The sequence below is a fragment of the Anarhichas minor genome, unplaced genomic scaffold, assembly GCF_050575085.1.
Source record: "Anarhichas minor isolate MPS153535 unplaced genomic scaffold, ASM5057508v1 ptg000090l, whole genome shotgun sequence".
Taxonomy (NCBI): Eukaryota; Metazoa; Chordata; class Actinopteri; order Perciformes; family Anarhichadidae; genus Anarhichas; species Anarhichas minor.
The window spans coordinates 680,566-698,102 of record NW_027466536.1 but is presented as its reverse complement, the minus strand read 5'-3'; the positions used below and the strand labels follow the sequence as shown (position 1 = coordinate 698,102).

At 40.7% G+C, this 17,537-nt stretch overlaps 5 protein-coding genes and 1 non-coding gene across 6 annotated transcripts; 3 read left to right on the top strand and 3 right to left on the bottom strand.

Annotated features, from left to right (window-relative positions):
• Positions 1-2,034: 2,034 nt before the first annotated feature.
• LOC142938877 (histone H2B-like) lies at positions 2,035-2,649 on the top strand. The gene has a single exon (XM_076082318.1). The coding sequence runs from the start codon at positions 2,038-2,040 to the stop codon at positions 2,410-2,412; it is 375 nt and encodes a 124-aa protein (XP_075938433.1). The 5' UTR covers positions 2,035-2,037; the 3' UTR covers positions 2,413-2,649.
• Positions 2,650-5,243: 2,594 nt separating this feature from the next.
• LOC142938875 (histone H2B-like) lies at positions 5,244-8,255 on the top strand. The gene has a single exon (XM_076082316.1). It carries the CDS (start codon positions 5,271-5,273, stop codon positions 5,643-5,645), a length of 375 nt encoding a protein of 124 aa, XP_075938431.1. The 5' UTR covers positions 5,244-5,270; the 3' UTR covers positions 5,646-8,255.
• Positions 8,256-8,929: 674 nt separating this feature from the next.
• LOC142938879 (histone H4) lies at positions 8,930-9,645 on the top strand. The gene has a single exon (XM_076082320.1). It carries the CDS (start codon positions 8,970-8,972, stop codon positions 9,279-9,281), a length of 312 nt encoding a protein of 103 aa, XP_075938435.1. The 5' UTR covers positions 8,930-8,969; the 3' UTR covers positions 9,282-9,645.
• A 132-nt stretch (positions 9,646-9,777) lies between these two features.
• Positions 9,778-10,504, bottom strand: LOC142938870 (histone H1-like). The gene has a single exon (XM_076082311.1). The coding sequence runs from the start codon at positions 10,448-10,450 to the stop codon at positions 9,836-9,838; it is 615 nt and encodes a 204-aa protein (XP_075938426.1). The 5' UTR covers positions 10,451-10,504; the 3' UTR covers positions 9,778-9,835.
• A 2,624-nt stretch (positions 10,505-13,128) lies between these two features.
• Positions 13,129-13,200, bottom strand: trnap-agg (transfer RNA proline (anticodon AGG)). Its single transcript has one exon. It is a non-coding gene; the product is annotated as a tRNA-Pro (tRNA).
• Positions 13,201-15,685: 2,485 nt separating this feature from the next.
• Positions 15,686-16,072, bottom strand: LOC142938873 (histone H2A). The gene has a single exon (XM_076082314.1). The coding sequence runs from the start codon at positions 16,070-16,072 to the stop codon at positions 15,686-15,688; it is 387 nt and encodes a 128-aa protein (XP_075938429.1).
• Between the last annotated feature and the right edge of the window lie 1,465 nt (positions 16,073-17,537).

Sequence of the window (17,537 nt, the reverse complement as noted above, 5' to 3'; positions counted from 1 at the left end):
GACAATGAGCTGGTAAAGTTCTCTTTGTTTAACGGACATCTTCTCATCAAACAGAGCAAACATCACAGATTTATAGTTCACATTGAACACTAGGCCGAGGCCTTGAAGTGAGGCCCAGACCTGTTGCCCTCTGTAGCAGTCTATGAACAGGTGATTTTGTATTTTGTCCTCGTTACAATGCATCATGGGACATTTTTTCGTGGTGACATAACAGCTCCATGACACAGTGGCTCTTACAGCGAGTCTATTCATTGCCATGAGCCATCGGACATCTCTGATGCTCTCCGAGAGATTCTTATCCTTCAATGTTTTTATTACTTCCTCGCCATTTGTCAAATTTGTATATTTAACGAGTCCACCATGTTTAAAATCGTTGATCTTTTTATAGATAGCTTTACTTGGTAGACTCTTCCAGTCGATGCGTAGGTGTTGATAGTGGTTAGTAAAATCTCCGTATAATAACTTGTAGTCAGCGCCCTGTCTCTGTTTCCCCTTTCTCTTCCTCCACATGGAGCCGTCTCCCAACCAGAGTGCGTTTCTGGAGATGGCAGCAGAGACATTTTTAACAAAGGCAATATGTAACCTGACGCCGAGCTCTAGGGCCCCTAACCCACCGTACACTTTACTTTTATACATCAGTTCTCGTTTGGTCACTTCCCTGGTTGTGCCCCAGATTAAGTTCACACACTGTTTATTTAACTGGATGATCATTTTGTTGGATGGAGGAAAAATATTGGATAGAAAAAGTAGTTTAGATAAGATGAAAGTCTTGACTGTATTTACCCTGGATTTGTAATTAGTATTTTTGTTTTCCCATTTTTTCACCTCTTTAATTTCACACAACTTGGTTTCCCAATTTCTTTCACTACTTTTACTGTCACAGAATGTTAAACCCAGTATTTTTATTTCTGGTTTAACAGGTATAACAGTTTACTAGTCTTGTCATACATTTATCAAACACACATACATGCATTAGGATTAGGTATCCTAATGCAATGTAAGGGGGAAGTTTATTTTTTTCTCTTCTCCAACAGAAGCGCAGTAGAAGAAGACAAAAACAGTACTATTTATAGTGTTAAGCTCTGATTTGTAAGTGAACTCATTATGTAAAAATGTTTTCACATAATGTCGCTGTGGAAAGGAAATTGGCAAAAGTAGTGTAGCAACATAGTGACCAATGGTTACAGTTTTATTAGAAGTGTGTTATTAAATTGCAAACAGAGTAAAACAGAACATTAATTTACTTTGGCACACTTGGTAAATGCTTTGGCTACAAGTGTTTATTGTTTCACAGATAGTGCTTCAACAATCACTGTAATAAACTGTAATAACGGAGGTTTTGAAGGGCCGTCCCTCCCTTCACAATAAGCCACAGCAACATTAATTCATCAGCCCTCGTCAATGGACAGCGACTAATAGTAAACATGGTGCCCTGTGTATGTCTGGTAATCATGGATTGTAATATGTTTGAATTAAATAGTTGTTGTGTGGGTGTGTTGAGAGAAGAGGTAACAATTTACATTTTACTGTGCAACCCTGTCTTTTGAAATAAACAAAACGTATTTAACATTTTAAGAACCATTAAAGTTCTTTATTCCAGTGAAGGAGTCGTTGGTAATGAAATCCTTTGTTCTCGGCTCCCTCCAACAATGCCTCTACATAAAGGCAGTTTAGTGCAGTACAAAACCTTTCATCTCTCATAATTACACTATTAGAATAAGCTGCAACTTTTTTTTTTGCTTTACTTACTTACTGTTCCTGTCAGACAATAAATCACGTTTCCACCATTTGTTCCCTCTAGATTAATGTAAACCTGTATGTTTTATAACTTTGTATCACGGAGAGTAATTTAGTCATTCAAACACTAAAGACATCTGCTCACAGGAATGTTTAGGTCTTTGGCGCATGCTCAGTCCCGCTCAGAAGACAGCCAATCCTGTGCAAGCAACAGCACAGTGAAATTTGCATCAAGTTGATATATATAGACCGCCCTGTGCTTCTGGAAGCATCTTTCAGACTCAAAGGAAATCTGAAACCATGCCTGAAGCCACCGTTAAAGCGCCCAAGAAGGGCTCCAAGAAAGCCGTCTCTAAGACCGCTGCCAAGACCGGCAAGAAGAGGCGTAAGAGCAGGAAGGAGAGCTACGCCATCTACGTGTACAAGGTGATGAAGCAGGTCCACCCTGATACCGGCATCTCCTCTAAGGCCATGGGCATCATGAACTGCTTCGTGAGCGACATCTTTGAGCGCATCGCCGGTGAGGCCTCTCGTCTGGCTCACTACAACAAGCGCTCCACCATCACTTCCAGGGAGATCCAGACCGCTGTCCGCCTGCTGCTGCCCGGTGAGCTGGCCAAGCACGCGGTGTCTGAGGGAACCAAGGCTGTGACCAAGTACACCAGCTCCAAGTAAACACCTGATGGAGACCAACAACACAACGGCTCTTTTAAGAGCCACCCACTTCATCTAAAGAGGAGTTCCTGCTGTATTTAAGGTTGAAAGAGGTTCAAATGAATGAATGAATCACAACAATTGGGTAAATAAGTAATTGCACTTAATGTAGAATATACTGTTAATATTGATATGCACAATAACTGCTCAAAGTTTGCAAGTTAGGAGCCTTTCAAAATACATTCGTACACAAACTAAGCTGCACTGTTTTCAACAACCACAGTATCATTCAATTTCAAAACATGGAAACATCACTACTAAGTTTGAGTCAGATCCTTAACTTCCTGTGAGGTGCTCTTCTACTTTACAGATTCTGTCTTGTATATTATCATTCTATGATTGTGTTTTCTGCTGTTACTGACTTACTCAGTCATTAACTTTATATCTGTAGATCAAAGACCTGTTAGTTGTTTGAGTGAGATACGGATCACTAAGTTACATTTAACAGATGGATGGATACTTTATTTAACAAATTTGTTTGTTACAGCAGCAAAAAATATACTAAAGAAATAAAAGTAAGTATAAAAATGCACAATAAATATACAATACAAATATGAAATATAAAAAATGCACAGTATATACAATGAAATATATGGTCTTAGTAGTGCAGAGATTGACCAAACTAACCAGTAGTGCAAATATAGATAAACCATAGCAAACAAACCGTATAGCAGTGTTATATGTTGTATGCATGTCTAGTGGATGATTTATTATAAAGTCTTATTGCAGTTTGCAGGAATGTTCTCCTGAATCTGTCCTTGTGACAGCAGAGCTGGATCAGTCTGTTGGAGAAAGTGCTCCTCTGTCCCTGCAGTAGGTGGTGGAGAGGGTGGTCCGGGTTATCCAATATGGATCATGGTTTCTTCAGTGTCCTCCTCTCCACCACCTCTTCCAGACTGTCCAGTTTGCAGCCAATGATGGAGCCGGCCTTCTTAATCAGTTTAAGTGTCTCCGGCTCCATGTTGATATATACCAGAGGTCTTCAACAGGGGGTCCGTGGTGGTACTGCAGGGGAGTCGTGACATTTTTGGTTGATTAGACAATTTTTCATATTTTTTAATATTTAAAAACTTTTTTTTTAATTTTTCCCAAACATGAATCTGTCCATTATTTTAATAGTTCAGTATTGTATGCAAGATAACAGGTATGTTTATGCATGGCAGTGGCACTAATAGGCCATCACATCACGCATGTTACTATAACCTGCTTTATGGATGCTGATGGTAGCTGATGGCCAAAAATATCATCTTGAAAGAAATAGTGGATATTAACTAGGATCTTACTGTAGGCGCTTAGTAAACTTTGATGTATAGATTTGTTAAAGTATAGTGTGTAACTATGAGCAATGGGCCATGCGTATTACTCTTCTGTTAAAGTTCAGTGCAGTGGATTATTATATTGATTAGTTGCCCGGAAAAAAAGATCTGGTTTTACAGTGCAAAGTGTTACGGTTATAATCTATCCTTGGCAGGCTTATTAACCTTTGTCAGCCTTCTGTCTATACGGATGTGAAGCTTTGCTTGTTAAGTGATGCGGCTTACTCTTGACACTTACAATCTTGAACTTCCAGACAGATAAGATGATGCATCGCACAGCAAATAAAACATGAATACAAACTAGCTATTGTGTCTAATATATGACTCTCTCTCCTTAGAAGTGGATTCATTTTCGCTACTTTATTCACCTCCTGTATGCATGTTTAGATTTGTCAAAGTATAGCGTGTAACTATATGAGCAATGGGACATTTGTATCACTCTTCCGTTTCAATTCAAATATATGTAACTTTTATGTCTGCTCTTAATAACTTATGAATAAACAGGAAAATGCTTATCGAGGATGATGTGGGTGGCTCTTAAAAGAGCCTTTTATAGGAGCCCCACACTCCAGCTAAAGACAGTAATTTACTGTCCTCAAATGTATCTATAAGTTATAAGTAATAAAAGCAGTAGGCCTAGCACTAGGTTCAGAAATTAATTAATTTAGTGTCGTTCAACTAAGTCATAAAGTGCATCGTTTGAGACTTTTCTAATCAATATTTGTATTAAAACAATTCTGTTTTGTGGGCCTTGAGATAAAATGACAGAGTTAACAATGTTGTCCGATGGGTGGCTGCTCCACTTCTGTGATGTCTTTGTCAGCTCTAAACGCTGTACGGGAGCAGAGCGGACTAACCAGTGGCTCACGATCACATGCTCTGTCATGTATCTAAAGTACTTCTGGCGAATCTCAGCACTGATGCCATGAGGCTCAACCTGGAATTGGTTAATACATATGATACACATGAAGATAAAAAAAAAACCTGTTGGCGTGGTCGGATGTGACGTACATTCATGATCGGATAAGTTCTGTCTTGTGAAATCCCTCCAACAATGTTTATACTTAAAGGCAGTTTAGTGCAGTACAAAACCTTTAATCTCAAATAATTACACTAGTTATAAGCTGCAACTTTTTATGCCTTACTTACTGTTCCTGTCAGGCAATGAATCATTTCCCACCATTTGTTCCCTCTAGATTAATGTAAACCTGTATGTTTTATAACTTTGTATCACCGACAGTAATTTAGTCATTCAAACACTAAAGACATCCGCTCACAGGAACGATTTGGTCTTTGGCGCATGCTCAGTCCCGCTCAGAAGACAGCCAATCCTGTGCAAGCAACAGCACAGTAACATTTAGGTCTTTGGCGCATGCTCAGTCCCGCTCAGAAGACAGCCAATCCTGTGCAAGCAACAGCACAGTGAAATTTGCATAAAGTTGATATATATAGACCGCCCTGTCCTTCTGGAAACATCTTCCAACTCAGAAGAAATCTGAAACCATGCCTGACGCCACCGTCAAAGCGCCCAAGAAGGGCTCCAAGAAAGCCGTCTCTAAGACCGCCGCAAAGACCGGCAAGAAGAGGCGTAAGAGCAGGAAGGAGAGCTACGCCATCTACGTGTACAAGGTGATGAAGCAGGTCCACCCTGATACCGGCATCTCCTCTAAGGCCATGGGCATCATGAACTGCTTCGTGAGCGACATCTTTGAGCGCATCGCCGGTGAGGCCTCTCGTCTGGCTCACTATAACAAGCGCTCCACCATCACTTCCAGGGAGATCCAGACCGCTGTCCGCCTGCTGCTGCCCGGTGAGCTGGCCAAGCACGCGGTGTCTGAGGGAACCAAGGCTGTGACCAAGTACACCAGCTCCAAGTAAACACCTGATGGAGACCAACAACACAAAGGCTCTTTTAAGAGCCACCCACTTCATCTAAAGAGGAGTTCCTGCTGTATTTAAGGTTGAAAGAGGTTCAAATGAATGAATGAATCACAACAATTGGGTAAATAAGTAATTGCACTTAATGTAGAATATACTGTTAATATTGATATGCACAATAACTGCTCAAAGTTTGCAAGTTAGGAGCCTTTCAAAATACATTCGTACACAAACTAAGCTGCACTGTTTTCAACAACCACAGTATCATTCAATTTCAAAACATGGAAACATAACTACTAAGTTTGAGTCAGATCCTTAACTTCCTGTGAGGTGCTCTTCTACTCTACAGATTCTGTCTTGTATATTATCATTCTATGATTGTGTTTTCTGCTGATATCTACTTAACATGTTTATAGCACAAACTGCATTTTTGTAGAATATTGAGCACTGATGCCAGAAGGGCTGAACTCTGGAGATTTTTTTATCTGTAGATCAAAGACCTGTTAGTTGTTTGAGTGAGATACGGATCACTAAGTTACATTTAACAGATGGATGGATACTTTATTCATCCCCAAGGGGAAATTTGTTTGTTACAGCAGCGAAAAATATACTAAAGCAGCGTCGGAAATACACGAGGGCAAAGGGCAAAACTGCCCCTAAGGAATATAATTTTGCTCCTGATATCACTAGGAGAGGGGCAAAAAATGCCCCCGAACTTTCTAAAGGAATAAATAACTGGAGCGCTTCTTAATCAGACCTGTGACTGCGGTCAACTCAGCATACACTTAAATTGTAGTGCACCTATATCCTGAAATTCACGGTAAACCCATTCAAACGGCGCAGATCGGGAGCGAGCGAAGGACTTTGAAAGTTAACGGAAAGATTAACGTGAGACAACATCTGGTTTCTTCAGACGAACATCCGGTTTTCAGAATAAGATGCCAACAACGTTTACATATTGCATAATGGAAATTTGATTAAATTAATTATATTCACATTAAGTATAGAACATGCTACCTGCATTTCGTGAGTTAAAGGGAAAATACACCTAAATTGTGCGTAAAGTCTCTTTATTCTTTGATTTGAGGATTGCTGGAAATGAATAATACCTGACTGACAGTCAATTAAGATTGTATTAAGCAAAAACTCTGAACTGAATTTGTACCTTCAAATGGCACTTTTTTTTAATTTTTAAGGTGCTATAAAAATGTTTTTCTCAAAAATTCCACACAATGACTAATGCATATATGTTCAGGACAAAAATGGGTTATATCACAATATTTGAGGTGCTACAAAAATATATTTCTCAATAATTCCATACAATGACTGATGTATATGTAATCAAGGCATCGTTGCCTTAATAATTGTTAATAGTTTTTAAAAAAAATGTAATAATAACCACAAAGAAATAAGAATAATATTGAATATGATTGTCTGATTTATGTTTGTTTTTTGTTCAAAAAATCTAAGAAAACACTTTGAATCTGTAGACTACTGCCGAATAGTCTTATTGCCATTTGATGACAATTGCTCATATACTGTAAGCCTAAATAAGTATATTTATTATTTTGAACAAAGGTTGAATGTTATTTCACATGTTTCAAAAAGTGCCCCCAATTTTTTGAAAATGCCCCTGGATTTCAGTCAGTGGGGGCAAAAATTGCCCCCCAAAAAATATGTAAATTTCCTACCCTGTACTAAAGTAATATTTAAGTATAAAATATAAAAATGCACAATATATACAATGAAATATATGGTGTTAGTAGTGCAAAGATTGACCAAGCTAACCAGTAGTGCAAATATAGATAAACCATAGCAAACAAACGACAGTATAGCAGTGTTATATGTTGTATGCATGTCTAGTGGATGATTTATTGTAAAGTCTTATTGCAGAGGGCAGGAATGTTCTCCTGTATCTGTCCTTGTGACAGCAGAGCTGGATCAGTCTGTTGGAGAAAGTGCTCCGCTGTCCCTGCAGTAGGTGGTGGAGAGGGTGGTCCGGGTTATCCAATATGGATCATAGTTTATTCAGTGTCCTCCTCTCCACCACCTCTTCCAGACTGTCCAGTTTGCAGCCAATGATGGAGCCACACACTTCATCTAAAGAAGAAATCCTGTTGTATTTATTAAACTTGAATCTGTTGTTGAACGTAACTGTTATGGTCCACTAGCAGATACTGCCGTGCACTACATAATTGTCCACTCTCTATCCTGGTAGAGAGATCCCTCAGGATTTTGTATTTGCAGTAAATCTCAAGGACCTGTACCACATACCAGCAGAGTTTTATAAACTGCATTGATGAAGTCTCCAACCTCGAGTGGAATAAGAAAAAATGTTTAGGGAAAAAACAATTAAACCGGATTAAGAAACAAAGTGAGATGAAAGAACAGTTTGAGAAATGGGAGAAGATCAGTTACAAAGCCAAAGTAACCAATTTTTCTTGTTTTATCAACTGTTTCCACCAACCCTGCAAAAATGATCATAACCTTAAGTTATTAATGTACTCCTCTTATTCTGATGTAAATGGGAAACACTGGACTTAAAACAAAATAGCATATTATAAATCATTTTGGTGATTTTATGAATAAATACAAACATCTGAACATAAACTCAACTGGCTCTGCCACTGAAGAGATTTACACAATAATAAATACAAATACAAATGGTGGCATATGAACTTGTATCTGAGGCAGAGGGCCCCAGGTCACTAAAATCATGAATGACAAAATCATATCTGAAAACCTTTGTGATACAGTGTGGCTGATCTTTGTAATCAGACTTCCTGCAGGGCGGTAGTTCAGTGGAGCTGCCATGTGATCATGGTGACCACGATAAATATATATTTATCATGATATGTATACGTATATCATATGTATAAATGTATAATAAAAAAAACATAATAAACATATAATAAACATATTTTCTATAAGATATACAATTAGATGGCAGTGGCCTGGACAAATATATTTTACTGTGTGGCATCAGAGATTTAAAGCACTAAGAGAAACTAGTACAACAGACAAAATACTAAAGTACTGTCTGTCAACGTGTCTACATTGAGTCACATCAGGATGGTACTTTAGTTAATTTTTTAAGTACATTATTGAGTACCAAACGTTTCACTCTTGCTTAGGAGACATTGTGTCCCTGATTTAGGCTTTTGTTCAGCAGGTGGCGCTGATGCACAACAGAGATAATTTAATTAAAACCCAAAGAAGACTAAAAGCCCAGGCTCTGTCTTCTATCACGTCCTCATGCAGGGTTTAAATTACTGTGAACCAAACAGCGAACATCATTCAGTTGTAAGACTCTGACCAGTGAAAATGAGCGGAAGAGGAAAAGGCGGGAAAGGACTCGGTAAGGGAGGCGCTAAGCGTCACCGTAAAGTGCTCCGTGATAACATCCAGGGAATCACCAAGCCCGCTATCCGCCGTCTGGCTCGCCGTGGTGGAGTGAAGCGTATCTCCGGTCTGATCTACGAGGAGACCCGCGGTGTGTTGAAGGTCTTCCTGGAGAACGTGATCCGTGATGCCGTCACCTACACCGAGCACGCCAAGAGGAAGACGGTGACCGCCATGGATGTGGTGTATGCTCTGAAGAGACAGGGACGCACTCTGTACGGCTTCGGCGGTTAAACTCTAACTGCTCGTTATCAAACCATCAAAGGCCCTTTTAAGGGCCACACACGTCCTCAATGAAAGAGCTAGTATCCTGTTCAAGCCAAATGGTCAGCAAACAGACTGGTCTGATGTATTACGAATTTAGTTATTTAGCTTTGGAGCTTTGCAGCACATTTATGTTATGTGGCTCAATCTGGACACTCACCATCCTGAGTTTCCAGACAGATAAATTGATGCAGCTGCTCATGTTTACTTTCAACTGGATTTAGAAACACTGACATTTGTTTCGTCTTGTCTCCACCTACAATCAGTCATACAACGAAGCCCACCCATAGGCTGCATCACACAGCAAATAAAACATCAATACAAACTAGCTATTGTGCCTCATGTCTCCTTACAAGTGGATTCAATTTTGCTACTTTATAGTGTGTCATTTTTTTGGTCTCAAATAAAATAACTTTCTGCTGTTAAGAACTTCTGAATAAACAGGAAAATGCTCTTTATGAAGATGTGGGTGGCTCTTAAAAGAGCCTTTTATAGGAGCGTTGGTACTTCAGACTGATAACAGCTCACTTCTTCTTGGGTGCTGCTTTCTTGGCTTTGGGCTTGGCAGCCCTCTTTGCGGGGGCTTTCTTGGCTACGGGGGCCTTTTTGACCACCTTCTTGGGGCTCTTGGTGGCCTTTTTGGGGCTCTTGGCTACCTTCTTTGGGCTCTTGACGGGTTTCTTGGCCGCTGCGGGTTTCTTTGCCTTCTTGGGTGATTTCTTAGCGGCTGCTGCTGGTTTCTTTACTGCCGCTGTCTTGGTCTTTTTAGCCGCTGCGGGTTTCTTAGCTGCGGGCTTCTTGACTGTAGGAGCGGTTTTCTTTGCCGGTTTCTCGACAGCCGTCTTGCTCATCTTGAAGGAGCCAGAGGCCCCGGTCCCCTTGGTCTGGACCAGAGTCCCCTTAGTCACCAGGCTCTTGATGGCGGTCTTGACGCGGTTGTTGTTCTTCTCCACATCGTATCCGTCGGCGGTCAGAGCCTTCTTCACGGCGGCAGCAGACACGCCGCTCCGCTCCTTGGATGCGGCCACAGCTTTAACGATGAGCTCAGCGACGCTGGGACCAGCCTTCTTCGGCCTGGACACCTTCTTCTTCGCTGCTTTGGCCGCCGCGGGGGCTGGGGCTGGAGCTACTTCTGCCATTTTCTGTCGATGTGTTTGTAGTCACGAGAACACGAGAGTCTGACTGACTGTTGAAGAGCTCAGAGCACGGGGCTGCACTTAAACACACCATGAGAACCGTGGAGACTCAACCCAGCCCGGGACTCCTCAGTGCAGTCTGAAAGCAGAGTCACTTGTGTTTTCTCTTCACTGATAAAGACTCAAAACTAAATGTGGAAGAAGTACTGAAGGCTGACGGTGAAGGGAGCCGATAGCGGACTAGTGTCTCTTCATATTGAAGTCATGTAGAGCTCTGATGATCTCTGTGTTGTGTTTGAGGAGCCTCCAAACCTCACCTCCTCACCGCCGTGGACACCACTGATCAGCGGCTTTTCCCACTCATTTCTCTCTAAAAATGATTTAAAATGCATCAGAGCTCCATCAAAAGTCGTTTTCCAACTGGTCCACATGTTTGTTCAGAGTCTCGATGTGAAAACAACCATCTGATGTTGATCAGTGTTTAATAAACTGAAGTTATTCTGGGAGCAGCAAACACACTGATGATGGTCGAGGCTTATGGTGCAGTTCAGCCAGACTTCCTATCAGAGCTGCTCACTGTGAACATGTCCTCAATCAAACTCAATGACAAATACATTAAGTAAGTGGCTTTAAATGTTACAGAAACATTGTTTACATTATTCATGTATCAGAGTTGAATATAAAAAAAAAAAACATTAAGTGTCAACAGTTATTCTGTGAATTCTGCTAAGATTTAAAGTGAGATGAGTGATTTAGACCTCTTCAAAAAATTCTGAGTAAAACAGCAGCTCAGATTCGACAGAGCTAGGATAAACTATTTGGCCTTTTTCTAACAGCTTGATGAAAACAGTTTGTTCCAGAAGGACTAACTAGTATTTTTATTAATATCATTTTTTAAAACATAATTTGGACCTATTGTATACCCCGGGTCATATAGTGTTTTATATAACTGGGGGCAGAAGTCTTGGTGCCTCGCTCCTCATTGCTGTATTTAAGTTATCTTGAATATTGTGATGGTTATATTATTTTTTACTGCAATCATAATATACAGCATATATCTATTACCACTACAACTTTATATCTTGAATTACATGAATATATTGACCAAACACAACACACAAGAGCAGTAGGCTACTGCACATGAAAACATTTATTTCTCTACACATTGTAAAATCAATCAATACGTTGATTCACTTCCACAGATTGCATTTTGCACTGCAAATCAGAACAGAGTTTATTCTAAATATAATATAGACGCAGCAAATTCATCTATGGAGACAAAAAAACATTTTACATTTTTTTTCTCATGCATGTTTTTACAAACTCGCTGATGTTGGCTTCCATTGTTGTTGTAAACAAGTCCTCACCTGTGGTCTTTTTAAAGTGCTTACACCCTGATTGATGAGTCAATAATCAATCAATCAGGTGTTTGGCCAGGTCACTGCTGTAACGTAATAATATAATATAATTGTGGTTAATGTGTCATTTTACTGAACACCACCAAGACCAAAGAAGTCGTAGTGGACTTCAGTAGATCCAGGAAGACCACATCCTCGCCACTCTACATAAGTGGAGAGGGTGGACAGCATCAAATTCCTGGGGCTCCACATTACTGAAGACCTCACTTGGTCCCTGAACACATCACACCTGGTGAAGAAAGCCCAGCTGAGGCTCTTCTTCCTGAGGAAGCTAAAACAAGCTGGCCTGCCTCCCTGCACTGCTGGTAAACTTCTACAGAAGTGTGATTGAAAGCATCCTCTGTCAGTGTTTTACTTGTGTGGTATGCCAGCTGCACAGCAGAGAACCGGAGGGACCTGGCCCGGGTGGTTAGAACAGCACAGAGGATTGTGGGAGTTACCCTCCCTGACCTGGACACTTTGTATGCTGGCCGCCTCCAGAAGAAGGCCAGCAACATCTGCACAGACATCACACACCCGGGTCACTCTGTTTGTTCCACTGCCATCAGGAAGAAGATACAGGACTATCAAAACCCAGACTAACAGGCTGAGGAACAGCTTTTTCCCCAGAGCGGTTTCCTCCATCACTTGAACATTTGTTCTTTCAGTGAACAGGACAAGTACAAGTATTTGTTCTATATATATATATATAGACTGTGCAAGATCTATATAGACTATATAAATATAGTCTATATATAGACTATATTTAATATTTCATTTTGCACATATCGTATCTTTGTACAAATTGTATTCCTTTATAATATTGTATTTGTACAATTATATTTCAGTCAGAGTATGGTGGAGGCACAAGAAGGTGTGGTAGTAGCTCAGTCTTTGGGGACATGACATGGCAATCTGAGGGTCAGTGGTTCAAGTCCTAGTTGCGACCAAGTACACTGCCACTGATCTTAGTACCCGTATGCATTGAACACAGAAGCAGATTATTGTTCTATGTGCCTTGATGTGTACAATTCAATGAGTATCAATAAAGGTTGATCAACATTAACATAAAGAAAACTTTGGTTGCTTGATGGCTCTATCTCGAGCATCAAATGTGTTTGGCAACAGTTTGCACACACTGAATTTGTACTGTTAGCAGGTGAGTTCCAATGTATACCGTCACTGGAACACAATTTAGTCGTTTTTGATTTGCATTAACTGTGAGCTTCATCTGGCTATTGTTTCATGTGTTCTATCACATTGAAGCCCAATTGTTCAAAATTAGGGCTCGTCCGGGATTTGAACCCGGGACCTCTCGCACCCTAAGCGAGAATCATACCCCTAGACCAACGAGCCATACTTTTACAGCTAAAAGGAGGTTACAAATACTGTTTTCCTACTCTTTCCAGACCTCTATTTAAGTTCTGTTCTGGTGATGTGGCATCTTACGGACCCATATGTTATCTGGTCAAAGAGCGCCCTCTGCTGCTCAACATTTTATATCCCATTCAGCACTTGTCCTCTGAGCTCTTCTTTTTTTCTGCTCCAGCTTCAGTTTATTTCAAGATGGGCTGTTCTGAGTCAGAGGCAAACACTTCTGCTGTAATAATTAGGAAGTCACAGCACTAACCACACAGCATTTACTTTTCTTCTTGGTTGTCTCACTCAGCTGTCAAAGCTGTCAAGTCAGGTTTATTTGAACGGACCAATATCACATATCAAGTCTTCTGTATTGGAAAACAGACACTGACACACAGGAGATCAAATATAGATACTTCTAGTAAATGAGTATAGCTTGAGCACACTGACAGGACATATTCCTGTTACTACAAATGTACCTAATCTATATGTTGTGTTATAAACATTTATCTTCCTTTATCTAGAATGTGAAACAGAATAAATTATATAAACCGTACCTCTTCAAGTCAGTGCATCTTGAATCTATTCAAGAAGTGTGAATTTGTATCCATTTTAATGCAATTAATCTCTTCACAGCCTTCTCGCCTCCTTATTGAGGTTATTTTGAGCAAATGACATCAATATATGCTGCATATCTCATGGTGCAACCTCAAGTTGAAAACTCACCCATTTGGCTGTCCCCCAAACTCTGCTCAGGATTTGCACCTTTTGGTTCATTTGTTCAGCTTGCTGTTTCCATTGTTTTCCCTCAGCACGTGAGCTCAAACAACAGCTTCACATAAAAAAAACGTATTGCCTTTTTTTTTTACGCTTCCTGATTTTGCCCTGGTAACAACGTATTTAAGGTCATATCGCTATGAATTTGGGGTATTTACCCCTGGCAAAGACTTGCTGAAAGATTTCATAAAGGGCTCGATCTGCGAGGGCACCCTCAAGAACTCGACTCTTTGACAGACAGCCCTAAAGCCCTTACGGACTTGAATTAACCTATATGTTTCATCAAGGTGGGTTAGAGCGCATGTCAAAGGATTTGTCGGTTTATTTGACTTGACCATCAAACAGCGATCACATCAGATCACAGTGAAGAAAACGGACGAACCTGCAATGTGTCCAGGTGAGACCCAAAGGCTGACAAATAAAGATGGTGTACATATTTTCTAGAAAAATGCTGCATTTTATACCTTCGAGGCACCAAATGTATTTTAATTCATCGAGATTAAGTGACAGTGATTTTGACTTAGATTTCTTTGACACGAGTTTTAGTCATTTTTTTGTGGGTGCATTGAAGGGATTTGAGAAACACAGCTCTCTAGGGTGAGTGTTTGGCTCTTAAAAGAGCCTTTGAGGTTCTGGTTCCAGCAGTCAGAGAGGCTCCAGGCAGTGGCGGCTGATGGAACATTTTCTAGCGCTGTGCCACATCGAATCAATTTCAGCAAACATCCCAGAATGATTTAATGCAAAAAAAATGAAGGTATCAAACACGCATTACTACTTTGCAGTTAAATATTTAACTTTTATTCAAACTTTTAAAAAAGCAGTAAAAATAACACTTTGACAAACACGTCAGGACATCTTATTAATGTCACCCTCACAAGCAATTCAGTATAATATATGTATAGCATATAATAATATTCAGTATAATATAATAATATATATATATATATCATATAATATTCTGTACAATATAATATATATATCATACAATAATATTCACTATAATATAAAACACACATATATATAATGATTTATTTATAACTATATATCCATTTATCAGACAGGTGCTTCATATCCCTCACTCCCGTAACTGTCCATGCTGGATCTGTCCCCGTTGTTTTAAGTTATTAGCATGACTGCATCCAGCTAGCCAAACTTTTCTGGTGTAGCCTACAGCTACTAGAGAAGCTTCCATGTACTGCTTCCCTTTCCCGCTAGTCTGCTGTCTGATTGTGGGGTCAGGTTGATCTGATATCAGCTCTTTCACCTGCAGTTTCTCCGCAAAAGTTCTCCTCTCAAACGGGTCTTGGAGGAGCAGTGCTCGCGCTGGCCTGTAGAGACTACTCCTGACGAGAACGCGCAATTTGGGGCTCTACAGATTCTGCCCCAAGCAGAATCTATTTGAGGACGCTGATTGGCTAAATTGTATGTCACACTTTTATATCTTTAATCAGCAATTGGCTAAACTGCTTCATAGACCCACCTCCTGTGGGCGCTTTCTCCAGCGCCCTAGAGCTGCTGAGACGTGCAGGAAATTAAAGCATACATCTTGCACAGATATCATATTTTAAACATATTACTGGGTGATTCCATACTTTAAAAACACAAATATTGACAATTTGTATAATTTATAATTTTTTATTATTTGTGGATCAAGGGGGGTGGTGCCCTAGCGCCCTCTATTGACCAGCCGCCAGTGGCTCCAGGTTTACTTGGACTTGGCGGCCTTCTCGGTCTTCTTGGGCAGCAGAACAGCCTGGATGTTGGGCAGCACGCCGCCCTGAGCGATGGTCACTCCGCCCAGCAGCTTGTTGAGCTCCTCGTCGTTGCGGACAGCCAGCTGCAGGTGACGGGGGATGATACGAGACTTCTTGTTGTCGCGGGCAGCGTTTCCAGCCAACTCCAGGATCTCAGCGGTCAGGTACTCCAGCACAGCCGCCAGGTAGACGGGGGCGCCGGCACCGACACGATGCGCATAGTTTCCTTTGCGCAGCAGCCTGTGAACACGACCGACTGGGAACTGGAGCCCAGCACGAGAGGAGCGGGTCTTGGCCTTAGCTCTGGCTTTTCCTCCGGTTTTCCCTCTGGCACTCATCGTTAGATGCTTTTAGAGAAATGAACGTTGACCAATAACCGAAACCCTCTTTTATACGTCCGCGGAGCGCGCGGGACGTTTCCTGACAAACAGACCAACCAGAAAAGAGGCTTCCAGCAGAAGAACAGAGGGCGGACCACTCTATATTTTTGGCGGACAATTTTAAAGCATTTTCCGCCAATGAGCAGCGGAGACTCGGGCGGTGGGTCGCTGCTCTGGGCGGGGCTGAGCTCCAGGAGGAGCCCTCACCAATCAGGAGCCGGAGGTCTGAAGCTGCTTCACCATTTCACAGCCGGTCCCAATCGGTCAGCTTAAGAGCAGCGTGTCTCCTCTTTGACTGCATGTTTCTCCTGATCAGAGAAAGAAGAAGAAGTCATGGCAGGAACCAAGCAGACCGCTCGTAAATCCACCGGAGGCAAAGCCCCCATGCAGCTGGCCACCAAGGCTGCCCGTAAGAGCGCCCCGGCCGCATGAAGAGCTCATTCCTCAACACTGCATAATATATTATAATATATAAAACATACATTTGCGAATACTGGTTTCGGCAGATACTTAACACATGCCATAACAATCCTGTGCATGTGTATTTCTGTAGTTGTTAATCTTTAACGGCAAAATGCCCAGACTGTCAAAACGCAATGGGCAAATGAGGAAACATCCCTGACATGTCTTGAGTTCATTCAATTCAGTAAACAATACAATGACGTAGTTCCTTATTTCTGAAATGTTAAAGTTCACGTGAGCCTGCGTAGTGATTTTTTTATTAGCAACAGTTTGAGTGGACAATAAAATAAAGTATTTTTAAGGTTATAAAATGGTTTATCACCAAGTCGTTTGTTAATCTCTCTCTTGTTATTTGAAACGTTGAAACTTTTTTTTCATGTTCATAAAACAGTTCACAACATAAACATGGATTGCTAAAGTCTAAATATACAAAGTTCTAACAGATAAAGTGCTGTGTGATGAAGTGCTCATATTGATGTCAGTATGTGCAGGGGAGACTGCCCTTTATCTCAAGTTCTCAGTTATTGCTAAAGAGCTTAATTTATTAGACATATGGAGTGAAATATATATATACATAATTATTTGTTAATGTCCAGTGATTTAAGGAGCAGGCATTAATTCACCATTTGCTGCTCATAACTCAATTCATAATATGTCCTCCAATTCACCAAAAGACACAATAGTTTCAATGACACACAGTCATTGAAACTATTGATACATTAGAACCCTAGCCCAAATCATAGCACAACATGTCAAAATTCTCTGCAAATTTTTGCTTTGATAAAGTGAAGCAAAAAAAAGTTAGAGGTTTTAGTACAGAGAGGTCACGGGAGGTCGAGCTGATTTGTCATTTTGGAACCAGCTGTTCCATTGTACTTTTATACACTATATAACTATATATTTCACTTGTTTTATCACTAATAGTGTTCAATACATCCAAATACAGCAGGTTGGCATAATT